Below are 17,865 nucleotides of genomic sequence, written 5' to 3' on the forward strand. Positions count from 1 at the left end.
CCCCTAGGTATTAGTTTGATATTGAAAAGTCGATGCAGTCAACGAGAATAGACTCAGTTGATGAGATTTAAGGTGTTTGACTGTGTTTCCATCACAGTTCTGCTTTTTTTTTTTACAATCCTTTATGTGTAAAATAAGAAAGATGCCTATCAAAGATACAGCCACTTATTTTGTAGCAGTCAAGCTTTTAGCTATATAGCAATTAATGAAGCTTTAATTTTCGTCTTTAAAGCCCATAATTGGTAGAGGAGGCAAACTCTGATTTAACTTTAATCTCTTCTGTGTCTTGTCTTGGTGGTAATTCACTTTGTAAATGACAGCTCAGACCTCATCAAACATCACATGTAGCACCATGAGAGGCATATGATCAGTCAGCTCAGTTAATGAGCATAGAAAGTTAGCACAGACAGCCTCTGCACTGGGAATATCTGCATTTTAAAGTATAAAGTAGAGTATAAATATGTCTGGACTGCTGCTGGCAATATGCAATGATAAAAAACAGATTTTATTTTCTGTATTGTGTTTAGTTTATCTAAAGTCATATTTCGTCTTCAGTTCAGTAACCTCAATGAAGGACTTAGCTCATAACTTTGATGAGACTATTCCATCTTCAAACATTATGCAGACAAAATTGGACCAGTCAGGCTCTGCAGACATGTGGCAACCTAAGGCAAACCCAAATGGCTTGTTGCCATTTCTATACTATGCACTTAAAATGGGGTGGATGAAAAGCTCCCCCAATCACCAACCAGCTTTGACACACCACCCCTTTTTCTCTCCTCTTACACAGAACACAACTCCCATTTTTCTTATGGACCTCTCGTATACGGGAAGTCATTCCAAGCATTCTCTACATATGATGTGTATTCTCCCTGTTTTATACGCAGCCATAAATTACTCTCCGCCTGATCCCCTGACTTTTTAGCTGCATCATCAAGAATAAGTTTTCTCTTCCTGTGGTGTGAGGCCAGAAAACGGATGAGGGACACAAAGAACAACTTCGGATGCAAGCACACAAAAAAAAAGGCATTCTACAAATGGCTTCCAGCTGCTCAAAGCAGGAGATGGAGTAGTGATTGTGATGCTTCATTGTGCGTTCAGGGCCAAGAAGACCTTTGTTTGTGCTGTTATGAAGCATGGGACATTTCTTTAATTTGGTTCATGTCTTTTTTCTAAAATCCAGCTGAATATTTTTTGTAGTGTACCTCCTCCTGTTGAGCTAGTCCAGTCTGAATAGGGATTAATTATGATCTGTAGTAAAGTAATAACCTGGGCTTCTTTGATTAAGGCTTCAAAGGATCAGTGTAACACCAAGGTGCATGCAGCCACGCACCACATGGCTTTTTTTCTAATAATGTAATCCTGTTATCTAAAAAAGAAAAACACATCCCCTGCTTTTAATATCGTCCTCCCACTTACTGTAACTGTCAGTAGTAATGAGAGAGCTGTTGTCCTGACAACACATGCATCATCTTGACATTTGATTCAACATCAACTTCAGTGCTTCTTTGTCTTGAAGTCTGACCCAGCCCAGATTATCCATATTCAAAGAACTTCATCTGTGGTTTATCATGGCAATGGATATAAATTTCAGAGCAGACAGAAGTCAGCTGTGGAGATGTTCCAGTGGTTCTTTTGTTACTACTCCCTCAGTAGGGGTCATTTGTAATGAGTTTCAGCTATGTGCCAAACATGTTTAGCTTGTCATAGGCCACAGCTTGTAAACCTGTTAACCCTGCCACTCGCTCTGCTTTGGTTTTTTTAGAGGGAGAGTGCGTTGCCAATTTTTTTTTCTAATGAGACAAACGGTAAGAAAGAAAACTGTGGCAGGATGCAATTCAAGGCCAGCTGGGAAACACAAAGCTCTCTACACACAATGCTACACTTTTTTTTGCCTTTTTTAAAAAACTCTCTTGTGGTTTTCTTTCTTTGTCCTCTACGCTCAGTCTTAACCCAATGAAATTTTACTCTGCCCTGTGTGAGCCAAAAGTGAGTTCAAGTACAGTGTGATTCACTTCCTGACCCATATAAGTCTAAAAATGTGATTGTAAAGTGAGCTGGCTGTTGAGTGGAGGATCTACTGCAGCAGCAACTTCAGAAATAATTGAGCTGCGCCATCCGTAATGTCTGTCAGTGCAGACCCAGTGAGTGCTGTGTACTGTGTGTTCCCATCCAGCAGGAAAGGCCAGAGGTGTTAGTTTCCCTGCAGGTAACACTGGGAGAAAGAATGTGAGGTGAGTTGTAGCACAACACTTCAAGTAAAGCTACAACTTTTTGACATCGAAAGAAGTTGAACTATTGCAAAGCTCAGGAGAATTAGTTTCCCCCACAGGAAATTATGTATTTCTAGCAGGAGCAACAGCAGTTTATCTAAAATAAACAAAACAATTTCACACTTAATATTTGTTGCAATAGAAAGACAAAGAAGTTGTCAAATCTTGACAAAAGATGAAAATGTTCATTTCAGCAGTTTACAAAGTGCACAGATGTGTAACACCGAGAGACAATTGCGTGTGTGAGAATTTATTAACACCTTTTTTCCTCACTTTGTATTTGTTCCAGTGTAACAGCCTGAATGTTAAGTGGTCTCTGGTGTTAAATGAAGCCTGCCTTCATTCTCCAGCACGTTGGAACCAGATTTTACCCAGAGCATCTTTAGTCAACAGATTCCTAGAATGTGCTACAGGAACAAGCTGTTTATTTGACCAAGCCAGGAAAATGGCCTGTCCCACAACTGTTATATGAGCCAAAGTATGCTTGTCCATTAGTTGTTTCCATTACTTTGGTAAATAGATAACTCCAGCCAGCTGCTTTAATGCACTCCTGAATTTATTCACAAATCATCAGGGATCCATTAGGGCCACTCTGTGCTTTACACATTTGGTCTTATTGGATGTTCTTGTCCATTGTTTACCAATGGTTAATTTACCCCTGTTGGTATTTGCATACATGGAAAGCTCAACTAATTTGAAGGAATATGAATAATTATGGAAGTATGAATTATATACTTAAGTATTAAAGGAAAATATCACCTGTGACTGTTGAACTATTGTATGTTATATCATCAGATTATTTTTACTCATGGATTAATGTAAAAGGTGAATAAAGCTGTTGTCGTAGGTGGATTTTTTTTTTTTTCTATCTAACTGGAACTTGTGGTTATTTTCAAAATTGATTAATCGGCTGATTATTTTCTCCATGAATCTATTGATTGTTTGATTTGTACAAATTATGAAAAGGGTCAGAAATGCCGTCACACGTTCTATGCATGATAATCATAGTTGCCAACATTTTCCACACACTAATCCTTTCTGTACCTGTGTCAGGACAGACGTTGCCAGGATTTGTGATGTGGAAAATTATTTGGATGGTGCGTTTACATTTTCAAATGTTTTTTAGTTAGGGAAATAAAGTTATAAACAGGAGACATACTGTGATCTGCACAGTGGGACGGTGTTCTGTAAGATGGGCCAACATGTATAAGGGGTTCCCTCCTTTGGTAGACTGGATATTTGTCCACGATGACAACACCATGTTCATGGCGGCTGCAGCTGCCGGCAAAAACTACTGTAAAGTGCTTTGGGTGGTCATCAAGACTGGAAAAGCGATATATAAATACAGACCATTTACCGTGCGTGCGTGTGCGCGCACGGTAAATGGTCTGTGGTGACCATTGGTGGTGTGCGTTGCATTGACACCAGATGAGACTGACAGGCCGTCGAGGAGAAAACAACATATGCACACGTTTTCAAAACCAGTAAAAAAACTAATAATTATCAGTTTTTACACCATGGTAAACTGTTAAACCATGACACCACTGTAACCCTAGTTGGAACACAGTTACACCATGTGATGTGATTAAGTGTGTGTGTGTCAAAAAGATAAGTGTTCGAAATGGTTCACTGAGGCAAATGGAGAAACTGGTGAAATGCCAAAAATAAATTATTTTATGCCCACTGATCTTTATAAAAACCTGCTGAATTCATATTTGTTAATGGGTAAATGGGACATCACTTCTTCTGCAACAATGAAGTTAAAACACCAAGTTGCGTCATAATCTACAGGAAGAACTTTTCTCCTGTCTGCAGGAGTTTGTGTGTCTGCTTGTCTCTGTTGCTCTTCACACAATCACATTTATTTAGTTATTAATCTAAGGCATCGGATCATAAATTTGGATCATTCAGGTAACTTTATGTCCTGGCTGTGTGTGTCACATTACGTCTGGAATTTTTGACTTTTTCTTCAATGTTACATACGGGTCTCATAAACTCTAGAGCGAATCAAACAAACAGTGTAAAGTTCAAGTACTGTAGGTCAGCAGAGGAGGGAGGACAGGATAATACGTCACGACACAATGTACCCGCTCCGCCGCTGCAAAATGAACACAGCAGAAACCTGATAGGTCTTGAAAGCACGCATTGGGGAAAGTAGTAACCGAACTAACCGACATGAACAAGTTAAGTCAGTTAGAGGTTATAAATGTCAGTTTCTATACATTATTAGGTTAACTGCCCAGCCCTAACTGTAACAATATCCATTTTATGCAATTAATATTGTAAAATAGCAGTTTGTAATCATTTGTAATATATTCGAAAAACCTATTTGGAATATGATGGGAGTCATATTCGGTGTGTTGGAGGGTTATTAGGTGCACCAGACAGAAAAGGTGCAAACTGCTGATATGACTGGACAACGAGGATTTGCATTCTACGTCTGTACAGTCCAACGAATTGTCAGTATAGTGTCATTTCAGTTGCTTTTGAATACATCCTTTCAGGTTTTTAAGAACACTGTGTTTTACACAGTGTTCACTGCTGTAGGTTGACTCATTGTGGGGTGATCGAGTTCAGAGCAGAGGGGTTTTCCAGCAGAGCAGACAGACGTCTTAAGGCAACTCTGCCTCCTCTGTCAGTGTCCCGCGGCTACCAATGGATGGTCACTGGGACAGAGAGAATCCTGAAATTACATTTTTCAATGTGGAATTCCTTTGTCTGAAGCGTAAATGCTTTTTAAATCAAGAAAGCCAGCAGATGAAACCATAACAACAATTTCCTGTTGTCTTCGAGGGATTCTTTTGCTTTCTTGTCCACTGCCATTTATTACATTATGTTGCTTAAAGGGAGCTGTTATCCCCACAAATATGTGACCAGGCAGAGCAGATCCCATTGAATTTGGGGCGTCCTTCCGACCACAGTGTCTGGAAGAAACCTTATGAAGTTTTGGCAGTGTGCTGGCTTACAGTGGTATTTAGCAAGAGGATGGAAACTATATGTAGCTTACACATCAGTGTTTTTACATGTGAAAGTATAAATATGTGTAGCCTTTGAGAAAAGGGATATCGCTGCTCATCAGATTAGGTTAAGTTCAACTCCCTCCAGCACCAACAATCCCATGAGTTTGGCTTTGTATTTGCCACAGAAAAAATTTGTATCTAACCACCCAAACTTCACCATGCGTGTAAAAACTACAACTTATATCAATTACAGCAGAGTGGTTAAGAGGAAGGAAAGGTCCCAAAGAGTCTGTACAAAAATGCCTGACTGTGGGTGGGCTATGGCAGGAGATAGAGCAGATCGTAAACTAACCAGAAGGTCGGCGGTTCGATCCCTTTCCCCCCATTCCCTTGGGCAAGATACTGAACCCCAAATTGCCCCTGACAAATGTGAGTGAGCGACGTATGAGAGAGAAAGTACAAAGATGCACTGTATGAATTTTTGCGTGAATGGGTGGATAGCAAAACTGTAAAAACACTTTGTGGTCATCAAGACTAGAAAAGCTCTATAATTACGGATCATTTCAATATCTCTGACTTTTTACATTCTCTGGTGTGACAAAGTTGTGCAAAATATCTGTAGAAAAAATGTTACTTGAAACAAACTGGAATTCCCTGGAGATTTATTTTTGGCCACACTAAAGGTATAGGTCAACAGATGGCAATGTCAGTCAGTCAGTCAGTTGGTTGGTTCACCGCTTTGGTCCAAACTGGAATTCTTTTAAAATATTAGATAGGTTGACATTAAATCTTGTCACCAGAGGTTGAATCCTATTGTCTTTGGTGATCCCCTGACATTTTCCCTGGTGTAACAATGAGTTTGTAGTTTTTGGTTTGGAGTGAAATGTCTCAAAAAGTAAGAGATGGTTTGCCGCGTTATTTGGTACAGACATACCTGAAGGATGAATCCTGCTGCCTTCAGTGAAGAAATGACTTGACCTTCTGATTCATCTATTAAAGATGTTAATGCTTCCCTCAGAATTTAGTTAAATAAATTGGGTGATCCCTATTTACTTCTAATGTACCACCATTATCAGGTCAGTTTAAATGTGTCCCCTTATAACCACATGCTTACAAAACTAATAAACATTAACCTCAGCTTTTCTTTGTGTGTATTGCACAAAAAGCAAATGTTAGCATATAACACACAAAGATTAAAGTAATCTCTTGCTAAACATTACCATGTTAACATTGTTACTGTGAGCACTTTACATTTACTATACTTGTACTGCAAATTAATAAAGACTTTGAACATTTACTTTTATTCATTTAGCGGTTTGATTTTCTTAACTGTGAATAGGTTTACTTGACTGGCTAGACTGTACAATTGTGATTAATCGTATCAGGATAGCAGGGTGTTTTTGTTCTAAGCTGCTTCACTGCTTCTCTTGGGGAAATCTGAGAGTGTGTAATACTCTGACAGCATGCCGTGAGATGAGGACTTAGAGAGAATAAAGACATTGGTAAAACCAGTAGTAACTCTGAAACCTGACACAGTGCTCTCTCATGTAAAAAACAGACAACCAAAACACTGAAACTCCAGCTGCTCTACCTTTTCCCAATATTTTCCCCTGACCCGGCCTCAGAATTGAGAAAAACAACTTCAGCACTTCAGTCTATATATCTTGCACCACATGTGCAGACTTTTTCCTCACCCGTCTAGTCATTTTTATCCTATCTATACTATTCTCTAGTATCAGACTGTGATATTATTGGAGACCTTAAAGTGCCCCAGGCAGGCAGGGGTTCCCAGCAACACATGTCACTCACTCCTAGCTTCTCTATCCTCTTTATGGTCAAAGGGTGCTCCATTAGGGCTTGCACAATTTGTGTGCTTTGTCAGCATTGTTAAAAGGTTTTCTCCTCTCCATATTCATGTTTCTTTCTTTTCCTTTGTAGGAATAAAAGCCAAAAACAATGTATCTGGCACTGACAAAGTAAATAATGTTGTTTCCAGCTAGCATATGTAAGCGCATTATGCTGTACCTTTGTCTTAAGCAATATAAAAACAACTTTGGATAAGGCCTCAGAAATGTACACGTAATCTGCTTAAATTTCCTATGATAATAATAACAACAACCATCATCATCATTAAACAATTACATAAAATTAAAATCCTGGCAGAGATGAAAGCCTATTCAAAAAAAGAAGGGGTTTAAAAGCAGTATCAGATCAGAGGCATTTATTCATTCTATATTTGGGAAATGATCAGGTTTCCAAAATGGTTTTCAACATTACTCTGCTGTTGAGAGGCTCTGTGCATAGCACTCTGTTGGCTAACAAATTTTCAAGGAAATTTGATCATTTCCTTGAAACCCATACCTTTCCACACGTGAAGAAGTACATGTGTGTAACTAACACTTACACACAAAAATATATGATCCAAGCAAAGCAGCAAGTGTGTCATCCTCACATTTTCATCACATTCATGTGCAACATATAAGTAGTAAACCGCTCATCAAGTAACTGACAAGTTGCATTCATAAACTTCTGGCATGTTGACAACCACGTTCTGGTGCAAAATGTCTTAGTTATGTGATACAAATACAGCAGATACAGGATTATTATACCTCAGACAAGTCTTTTAAAACAATGGGAGCTCTTGTACCTGTACTTGGATGTACACCAGTAGACGACAATCATTTTTAACTTGACATTCTATTTGATTTAATTTCTAAGGTTGAGAGAAAACACAAAAGTCAACCACTTGTCAAGATATACCAAAAATTGGCTTATCAAATATCAATCAATCAATATGTGTCTATTACTTTAGTTTCAGTTGAAAAGAAGCTTACTTGATAAAAAAGTCTCTGAAGGTTGTCCAAAGCAGACTGACCTGCAGAAGTATTTGTTAGTGTAGAGCCAGTGACACAAAAGATGGTATCTTCTGCATAAAATATGATATTGAAATTGCATTGCTCAGTTGGAAAATAAACTTTGTCTTTGTAAAATATCAGGGGGCCCAAAATAGATTCTTGAGGGACACATATATCAACCATCTGTTATTCTTTTTCAAATCCATTTGTTCAAATTAACCCTGAAAAATATGATCTTATCATACATATATTATTTTTACTTCAACCAGTCATAATTCTAGTAGCAGCACTGCAACTGATTGAAGGCAGTGTAGGTAAGCTTTCTATTATAAAGATGTTATTGAACCTTGTTCACTTGTCATCAAGTAAAAGGTCAGAATGCATTTTAACATCCTGTCTTGAAATTGGCTTATTATTATTAATAATATTAGGCTCCCAGGTTGCCTGTCTATCTGACTGACATTATTTAGTGTTGCAAACATGAGGATTTCTGTTTCGTCAGCATAAACTTTCAAGAGGTTTTGGGAAGCGTGATATCAGACCATGGGACTTTTTAGGGAACCAAATGTCAAGATAGACTCAGACTTCTATTCACATTTAGTCTTTCTTCATATGAGTTTTTGTCTGAGTCTGAGAGGATTATATCATGGATAGAGAGGCAGATATTGCTGAATGAATTAACCATGTCATCCGGGTGCTGTTGCTGCACAAGAGAGCTTGAGTTAAAGGGGTTGGAGAAAGCTTTGCAGAATTTCCTGCCGAGTCATCAGTAATGACTCGTGACAGGACAGAGGCACAGCGATAAACAGTGGGTGGAGATGAGGGGACATTAAAAACAACAGCTTTGTGATCTGAGACAGAAAAGTCAATTATATTCCAATTTATGGGGAGAAAATAACTGGTGGTTGAAGTACAATCTTTTAAATGTCTAGCATCTGTAAAACAATTTGATTTAAGCTCAAATATTTAATAGTATCCAGGAAATCATGAGTAAAGGGGATGAGAAGGATAGCATGCATGTATATTAAAAAAATCACCAAGGATAACAGCTCTGTTATATATGGGTATAAAATATAAAGAGGAGCTCATCAATAAAAGCATTTAGCTTAAGTGGCTGCTGTAGCGGGTATAGAGCGACTGTTCTCTGGCATAACTAAATCATCAGACATTATAATCTATGTAAAAATAGATGTACCTGATAAGAGAAGTTTGAATGCAGAAGAATGTGTATATATAATATATAAGTTGTTAAATTCATTCCATTCTCATGAACGTGATATGTCAAGAACACCTGGAGGGAGTCTCTTAAAATTGTCCACAAACATTCACTTGGGCTGAAAGATGAACTGATTCGATTTTTGAGGTCAAAGGTCAAGGTTGCTGTGATTAAAGACATGTTTGCACATAACTCAGAACTCATGGTAGATAATATAACATTATAATTTAACATTATAATCCAAATTTGAAGCAGTCTGAAGAAGTCAAATGCCAAACTGAGTATTCAACCAGAATCACCTTTACTGGCATGTGAGCACAAACAAGGAATTTGACTTAGGAGTCCTCCCTCTGCACTTCCTCCTTCCCAGATAGCGACCAGAACAGGCTCGGGGGCCTCCTTTTCCTCTGGTAGCCCAGCACAAGCTCTTTGGTTTTGCTGATACTGAGCTTCAGGTGATTGTCATTGCACCACATGACAAAGTTCTCCATTGGTCCTCTGTACTCCTCCTCTGCAAGGTTTCTCACTTAGCCCCCTCAATCACATATGTCAACATATTAGCTGAGTTCTCGCCAGCTGACTCCGTATGAAGTCATATATTAATTTTTTTGTAAATTATAAGTTTACTAAAAATGTATTTATTATTTTTAAAATGTCACTATTTGGGACCATGTCTTCACTAGATATGAGGGTGGACAGACGTGGAAGTAAACTCTCACTTCACTTATGAGACATACAACTGTGAGGTATTTCTAGTTTAAACTTTAAAAAGTTCTGTTAGAGCAACAAACGTCACAAAATTGTTTCAAAGTCAATTTTACACGTATTATGTACAAAAAGATAGCATGTAGGTAGACAGTGTCAGCCAGTAGAGTGTGCTGTACAGTTTTTGCCATAAGAGCAGGATTTCTTTATAGTAATATATATATATATATATATATATACAATATTAATTTCGCGATTATCTTTAAGTATAATGGGGAGAATAATTGAGGTGTTTCATTATCATGTATCCAAGAGGTAAAAGATATCTCCATGCTATCTTTGTGTTGTTGTTGTGGTGATATTTTAGGCCTAAGTGTTTTTCTAACCACTCCTACATGTCCTCTCAACTCTGTCTTTTCCTGCTGTTGCAGGTCTTAGTCATTGCCGGTTTGGAAAGCCAAGTGGCAGCTCTATAACTGTTTTCTTCAAGGCTACACAGAAAAATGGATCCAGATACAAACGATGTTGATTATAATTAATGCCCAAGAAAGTTTCCTGAGTAAACAGGCTGTACAGTGTATATGTTTGTGTGAGTGAATGTGTGCATGGATACAAGAGTGCCAGTGATATATTATTGCATCATTGGGCTTTGTTTTGTTGTCATTAAAACCATCTTACCGCAGACAGTTGTTTTGTGTCTTTAGCAGTGTTCCATTTGAATGTGAATGATAATCTTACAGCTTGTTATGTCAGATTTCCTCATTCATTCACCCTGTCTTGCTCTCACTCTGTTTCTCCTGCAGCATGGGTGGGCTCACTCTCCATGGGGATGATCTTCTTCTGCTCTCCCATCGTCAGCGTCTTCACCGACATCTTTGGCTGCAGGATAACTGCAGTGGGCGGAGCTGCGGTCGGCCTGGTTGGCCTCCTGGCCAGCTCCTTTGTCACGTAAGGAAGCAAATACATTTGTTAATTCAAGCAAGATCGTACTATAACTACATAAGCTATGACATCAGTCAGCCAGTAGATTTAGTTAACTCTTCATAGTTAATACTACCAAATCAAGAGATTTACTTATTTTAATATCTGTTTGGATACGTGATTCCTAAATGAGGAGTTTACCTATAACACATATCTTTAACACCATTCTCACTTAGAAGCAGTTTTTGCAATCGTTATAAACATGGCTTACAATTCATTATAAGAAACTAGAGACTGACATTTTTAGGAGGAGGTTCATGTTCATGTGATCATGATCAGATGTGCATGAAACCCTGTACATATAATGAGAAACATAATCTGTAGTGAGTTACAAAACATTAACTGTAACATTAAGATAACAATCTACGTCAACATCTCAGGCAGCTTTAAAACCCAGAAATCTACAACAATGTTTTGTTATGTAACATTTATTAACTGTTCATTTCCACATTGTAAATGTTGAATTATAGTTGTGGAACTCTAAAAAAGTCTTCATATCTGCTTACAGCTACATTAGAGAGGCATTTATTCATTCTATATTTGGGAAATGATCAGGCTTCCAAAATGGTTTTCAACACTACTCTGCTGTTGAGAGGCTCTGTGCATAGCACTCTGTTGGCTAAAAAAATTTCAAGGAAATTTGATCATTTCCTTGAAACCCATACCTTTCCACACGTGAAGAAGTACATGTGTGTAACTAACACTTACATACAAAAATATCTGATCCACACAAAGCAGCAAGTCTGTCACTGACACGTTTTCATCACATTCATGTGCAACATATAAGTAGTAAACCGCTCATCAAGTAACTGACAAGTTGCATTCATAAACTTCTGGCATGTTGACAACCACGTTCTGGTGCAAAATGTCTTAGTTATGTGATACAAATACAGCAGATACAGGATTATTATATCTCAGACAAGTCTTTTAAAACAATGGGAGCTCTTGTACCTGTACTTGGATGTACACCAGTAGACGTCAATCAATCAATGAAATTTTATTTGTATAGCCCATATTCACAGTTTGTCTCATAGGGCTTTAACAAGGTGTGACATCCTCTGCCCTTAACCCTCAACAAGAGTAAGGAAAAACTACTAAAAAATCTTTTTAACAGGGTAAAAAGAACGTAGAAACCTCAGAGAGCCACATGTGAGAGATCCCTCTCCCAGGACGGACAGAAGTCCAATAGATGTCAAGTGTCAAATGACAATCATTTTTAACTTGACATACTATTTTATGTAATTTCTGAGGTTGACAGAAAACACAAAAGTCAACCACTTGTCAAGATCTACCAAAAATTGGCTTATCAAATATCAATCAATCAATCAATCAATCAATCAATATGTGTCTATTACTTTAGTTTCAGTTGAAAAGAAGCTTACTTGATAAAAAAGTCTCTGAAGGTTGTCCAAAGCAGACTGACCTGCAGAAGTCTTGGTTAGTGTAGAGCCAGTGACACAAAAGATGGTATCTTCTGCATAAAATATGATATTGAAATTGCATTGCTCAGTTGGAAAATAAACTTTCTTTGTAAAATATCAGGGGGCCCAATATAAATTCTTGAGGGACACCTTTATCAACCATCTGTTATTCTGTTTCAAATCCGTTTGTTAAAATTAACCTTGAAAAATGTGATCTTATCATTTACAGCTGTTATTGGAATGATCAGAACCAATGGAAAGCAGTTTAATTAACAAGAGTTTTGCAATGAACAGTTAGACTTTAGCAGCTTAATTTAATGTGTGTGTGTGTGTGTGTGTGTGTGAGTGTGTGTGTGTGTGTGTGTGTGTGTGTGTGTGTGTGTGTGTGTGTGTGTGTGTGTGTGTGTGTGTGTGTGTGTGTGTGTGTGTGTGTGTGTGTGTGTGTGTGTGTGTGTGTGAAGTACAACTCTTCTTTTCTATATTCTATAGGAAAACCACTGATGCAAATTATTTGTGGAATGTGTTCTGAATGAATTTTTGCCCCTGGAAAAATATTAATGTCACCAAGGAGTTGAAAAGCTGTACAGTGATGTATGCTGTTGTTTTGTCCCTCGCAGGTCCCTGGGTCCCATGTACTTCACCTATGGCATAGTGTTTGCCTGCGGGTGTTCTTTTGCCTACCAGCCCAGCCTGGTCATCCTGGGCCACTATTTCAAGAAGCGGTTGGGCCTGGTAAATGGCATCGTTACTGCTGGCAGCAGCATCTTCACCATTACTTTACCGTTTGCACTGTCGGGCATGCTGGAGAGAGTGGGCCTTCAGAACACCATGCGTGTCCTCTGCATCCTCATGTTTGTGCTGATGCTGGCTGGCTTCACCTACAGGCCCCTCCTGCCCGTCAGATCCACTAACACACAGACTGGCAGAAAGTTTCCCCCCATGAGCAAGGTCTTCAACATCAACATCTGGAAGTCTTTGGGATATCGCATTTGGGCCTTCGGTATCCCCGCCGCCCTCTATGGCTACTTTGTGCCCTACGTTCACCTGGCAAGTTTTTGTTTTCTGCTAGTTTCTCCTTTCCGTTAAATTCATTACATTTTTTATTGCCCCTTTACACATAGTGCATGTTCATATATTGTTTGTTACTGGGTATTATCACCTCACTCTCTTGGCCAAATGTCAGTGTGATGACAAATAACAGCACATAAATGCCAACTGAGGGGTTCCATGTTGGGATTTCCCAGTATCCTACTCCCATGTTTAGGATGTGTTCATTGGCACGAGAGTGGAGTCAGTGCCAGAGGTCAACTAACAAGCTTCAACAACACAGATATCAAAACACATATTAGCAACGTGAGTCTTGTCAATGTGAAAGGTGAGAGGAAGGGAAGTTGAAACCCCAGCTGGAGTCTTCCAGGCATAGAGATGGTTTGGAATGTTACCACCTGGGTGAGGATGTTTCACTGGATGGCTTATTATTATGAAAGTGTACTTAGGAACTTACTGTATACACTGTATATAAGGTTGTCTTTGCCCATGCTGAAGTAAGGCAATGGTATTTTAAGAACTTTTAAATCTTTTATGAAATGAATAATACAGCATTAGACATTAGTTCGCAATTTAATATATTTTTTGGTTGATTGAGGAATCCTTTTTTAACAGCCAATTCTAACCTAACAAACAACTTTCTAAGACATCTGGCAAAAGCAGAGACTTTGTTTTCCTGAAGTAGCCTGTATTTTGGCTAGAAACTGTGACTTTGGAAAACATTTTCTTGAGAGGGCTGCAGAGGAGAGCATGGATGTGTTGGTAGGGATCATGAGGTGACTCTGTTATTGGAGGGAGATCAGCCTGTCCCAGGGATCCCAGCCTGTTTTCTCAACACTTCTCTCCACAGTCTGCTACTTCGACCTGGGCACTGCAGGGGGCAAAGCCTCAGTGCCACCCCTGGCCAGCAGCCTCTTTCCCCTAGACACCCCCAACCCCCTTCTCTGCTCTTAAGGCAAGGAGGAAAAAACATGGGTCAAACAGCACATTGTTCAACTGCTCAGGAAGGGAGTCCTATCAGGCCCTCGAAAGCTCCACACTTGTCTTTCTCCACAAGCAGTCCCTTATGGGGACCAAAGCCCTGTCCTAATGAGACAAGACTTAATTTCTGTGTGTGTGTGTGTGTGTGTGTGTGTGTGTGTGTGTGTGTGTGTGTGTGTGTGTGTGTGTGTGTGTGTGTGTGTGTGTGTGTGTGTGTGTGTGTGTGTGTGTGTGTGTGTGTGTGTGTGTGTGTGTGTGTGTGTGTGTGTGTGTGTGTGTGTGTGTGTGTGTGTGTGTGTGTGTGTGTGTGTGTGTGTGTGTGTGGCTTAGTGCAGCCTTTCAGAGGAACCTGGCCCCAACTCTGTGTTTCTCATTCCTCATAAAGCTGTACATGCATATCTGAAGACTATAAAAGAGTAAAGTCCAATTTGCAACGCACACACACTTTTCTCGGGTCTTGCCGATTTGAGATAATGTCGACCTGTGTGTGTTGTAGGACTGTTTGCTCTGTGAAAGGGTTGATTAAAGGTGTGGCACTGCCGAGGGCAGAGTACTATATGAATAGACTCTCTGCTGCATGCTTACTCTGCAAAAATAAGAAGAACAGCATATGAGAAAGTTTGATCTTATCAGCCACTCAGATAAAACATGTCCCCTGCTGAATCCGTATGTCTGAATCATGAAGTATTCACGTTAGTAGAACACAAAGGTACTTTTCTTTACAAAGCTGCCTTTGTTGGCAGAGGAAGCTTAATTCACTGTGTTTAATGAGGAGCACCTACAGGCCTGTGGTGTGTGGACTGGAAGAGCTCTACATGTTTAATGACCACTAAAACGCCAAGAACTGCTACATGAGAATGAAACTCATGCACTGTTAATGTTATTGATCACTGCTGTGTAAGTCAAGTCTGGTGATATTTCATATTTTTCTGTTGTCAAAAAAATCTATATGCTTTGTTTGGCATGTACTTGGATTTTTTGGTTTGGTCATAGTCTCATTTTGAGACTATGACCAAACTAAAAATGTCCCAATATGTGTGTAGGGTTATAATGTTCTATGGCACAAGCCCCTCTGCTAGGTACGTTGCATCACATGAGAGTGAGCTTGGGTTCCTGAAAACATGACAGACACGCACGCCCTCAAAAAGCAAACAACCAAACGACATCCTGTTCTAGTCTTAGGTGCTCTTTTTAATGCTGGTCTGACAACCAATCATGTGCTATCAGTCAATTCAAATATAATACTGTTATAAGTCTTTGCAGACTTTTTAAATCAATGTCTTTGCCTGGTCTTTTATCAGTGTTGTCAGTGTATTGTAATGTTGGTGTAAGATAGGGTGCTGTAGTGTTTGGATACTGGAGACAGACTGATAGTTAGTCAGGCTTGATCAGCTTGTGTCTTAATGCCAAAACCCCATGATAAACATCAGACTGGAGCTTGGGGGTTGCAAGCACTGCTCAATCTATAAGATCTGATTTCATTAAAGATGAGGAGGAGCAAAGGTGCACTTTGTTTTTCCTTCATTTTATTTCTAACAACTCAACGCGTGACACAGCACCATCCTGCAAACTCGCAGGAAGCCTTGAATACATAACAGACATAACTGATGCAGTGTGTGAATGTGCCAGGGAGTTCAGTAAGGGATGTCTTCTTGTGTCTGCATGAAAACCCAGTAGCATTTAGTCAGCTGCTCACTATGGCACAGAGGCCATGTTAAATAGATTACCACCTCATGTCTGCACAGTGATTAGCAGTGTTATGTCACAGCAGAGGAACACTGTGTCTTATCCAGGCTTGACCAGATGGATCTTATCATGAAGGCAGTAGGTATGTGCTGTTTTGGCTGCATGCGTTTGCCTTGCTTGGTCATGATGATCCATTACTATCATGGTCTGCTGAAGCTCTTACACTATCAACACATGGCACCACAGTGAACTCCTACAGATGAAAAACCATCCAACTTCTTCTCAAGAAGAAAAACTAAGATAAAGCAAAGTCATACATTTTACATTTGTACAAAGTTTGACAGTGCTGGTGTGAAGAAATACTAAGGAATGTGTGAGAGTGTGATTAGCACTGATGCCTCCCTGGGTTTGAACCTGCCATGCAGGATAATATGACATGTGGCTTTCTCCCAGGTTTCTACATTTTTACCCCTGTTAATAGGGATTTTTTTTGGTAGTTTTTTTCCTTACTCTTGCAGAGGGTTAAGGGCAGAGGATGTGGCACCTTGTAAGGCCCTTTAAGACAATATGTGAATATGGGCTATACAAATATAATACAATCAATTGATTGATTTCAGGATTCACAGATTTATGCCTGTCAATTTTATTTATATAGCACATTTAAAACTATTTGGTTGACCAAAGTGCTTTACAGGTGTAATGGTACAACAAAAGAACAGTAAAACGTAATACATCATAGTGCAAGTAATACAAATAAAATACAATTATTAATGTAAATAAATATGAACCTTTCAGACCAAACTTCAGCTTGGAGAATGTCATATCTTGGGCCTCTAACCTCTGCAGGGGTCAGCCTCGATTGAGATCATGTGTATCATCCGTCACTCTGCTGATGCTCATGCTGATGCATGTATGCACATATACAGCGTCATACTGCTTCTTGGATGAGAGAATCCCCTCTGAGCAGGACTCTTCTAAATACACAGCATTGTATTGTGACTTTCAGGGGGTATGGGGGGTGGTGAGGGGGACCACAGAGTGCTGGAGACAGATGGCTCCTTGAGCGGGACAGACACTACTTGCCTGGAGGTAGAAGTAGCAGTAGTCCACACAGCCGGCACCTCTTTCCCTGTGGCTCACAAACTCTGAGCCTCACAGATTGGTGCCGTGGGGTGGGAAGGACACAGATATAGTAATCTGTTAGGGAAATGAACATCTGGACTGCTTTTCTCACGGTCTGAAGTGGAAACTAGATTAAACACAGAGGACAAATGAAGAACATTGAAAGTCTGATATGAGTGTGGTAACTTGGTACTGTATATAGATGTTAGGTAGATGTTGTTTGGAGCCAAGGTCTGTGCAGTAGGAATTTTAAACACACTATTGGCAGCGTTCATCTCCTCCACCTTTATATACAGTCATCGATAACAACTGCAGTGTCCTGTGGACAGAGCAGGGGGAGGCAACACTCTGCCTGGAAAACTGGGAACTTCCTGGAATTGCTAAGTCGGCCTCAGCTCTGCCAAACACTTCAAAACCTCAGTTATGATTACACCGAAATTAACTTTCAAAAAGTATGCAGAATGCTTACCATTCATGATAAGTGTTCAGCAAATATAAATCACTGTATATAAATATTCTCCTCTTTTCATTTTTATCTAGTCACTTTATCACTATATATGTAAAGTTTTTCCCTCAAGTCTCTAATGTAAAGGAGATGAAGATTGAGACTGAAAAGTT

At 39.4% G+C, this 17,865-nt stretch overlaps 1 protein-coding gene across 1 annotated transcript in view; it reads left to right on the forward strand.

Moving 5' to 3' along the window:
• slc16a10 (solute carrier family 16 member 10) overlaps positions 1-17,865 on the forward strand; it is a 33,528-nt gene that overhangs the window by 10,209 nt on the left and 5,454 nt on the right. Inside the window, exons 2-3 of the mRNA XM_035143744.2 lie at positions 10,813-10,957; positions 13,029-13,458. Coding sequence (XP_034999635.1) covers positions 10,813-10,957; positions 13,029-13,458 — 575 coding nt within the window. The remainder of the gene's footprint in view (positions 1-10,812; positions 10,958-13,028; positions 13,459-17,865) is intronic.

The sequence above is a fragment of the Hippoglossus stenolepis genome, chromosome 20, assembly GCF_022539355.2.
Source record: "Hippoglossus stenolepis isolate QCI-W04-F060 chromosome 20, HSTE1.2, whole genome shotgun sequence".
In the NCBI taxonomy this organism is placed as follows: domain Eukaryota; kingdom Metazoa; phylum Chordata; class Actinopteri; order Pleuronectiformes; family Pleuronectidae; genus Hippoglossus; species Hippoglossus stenolepis.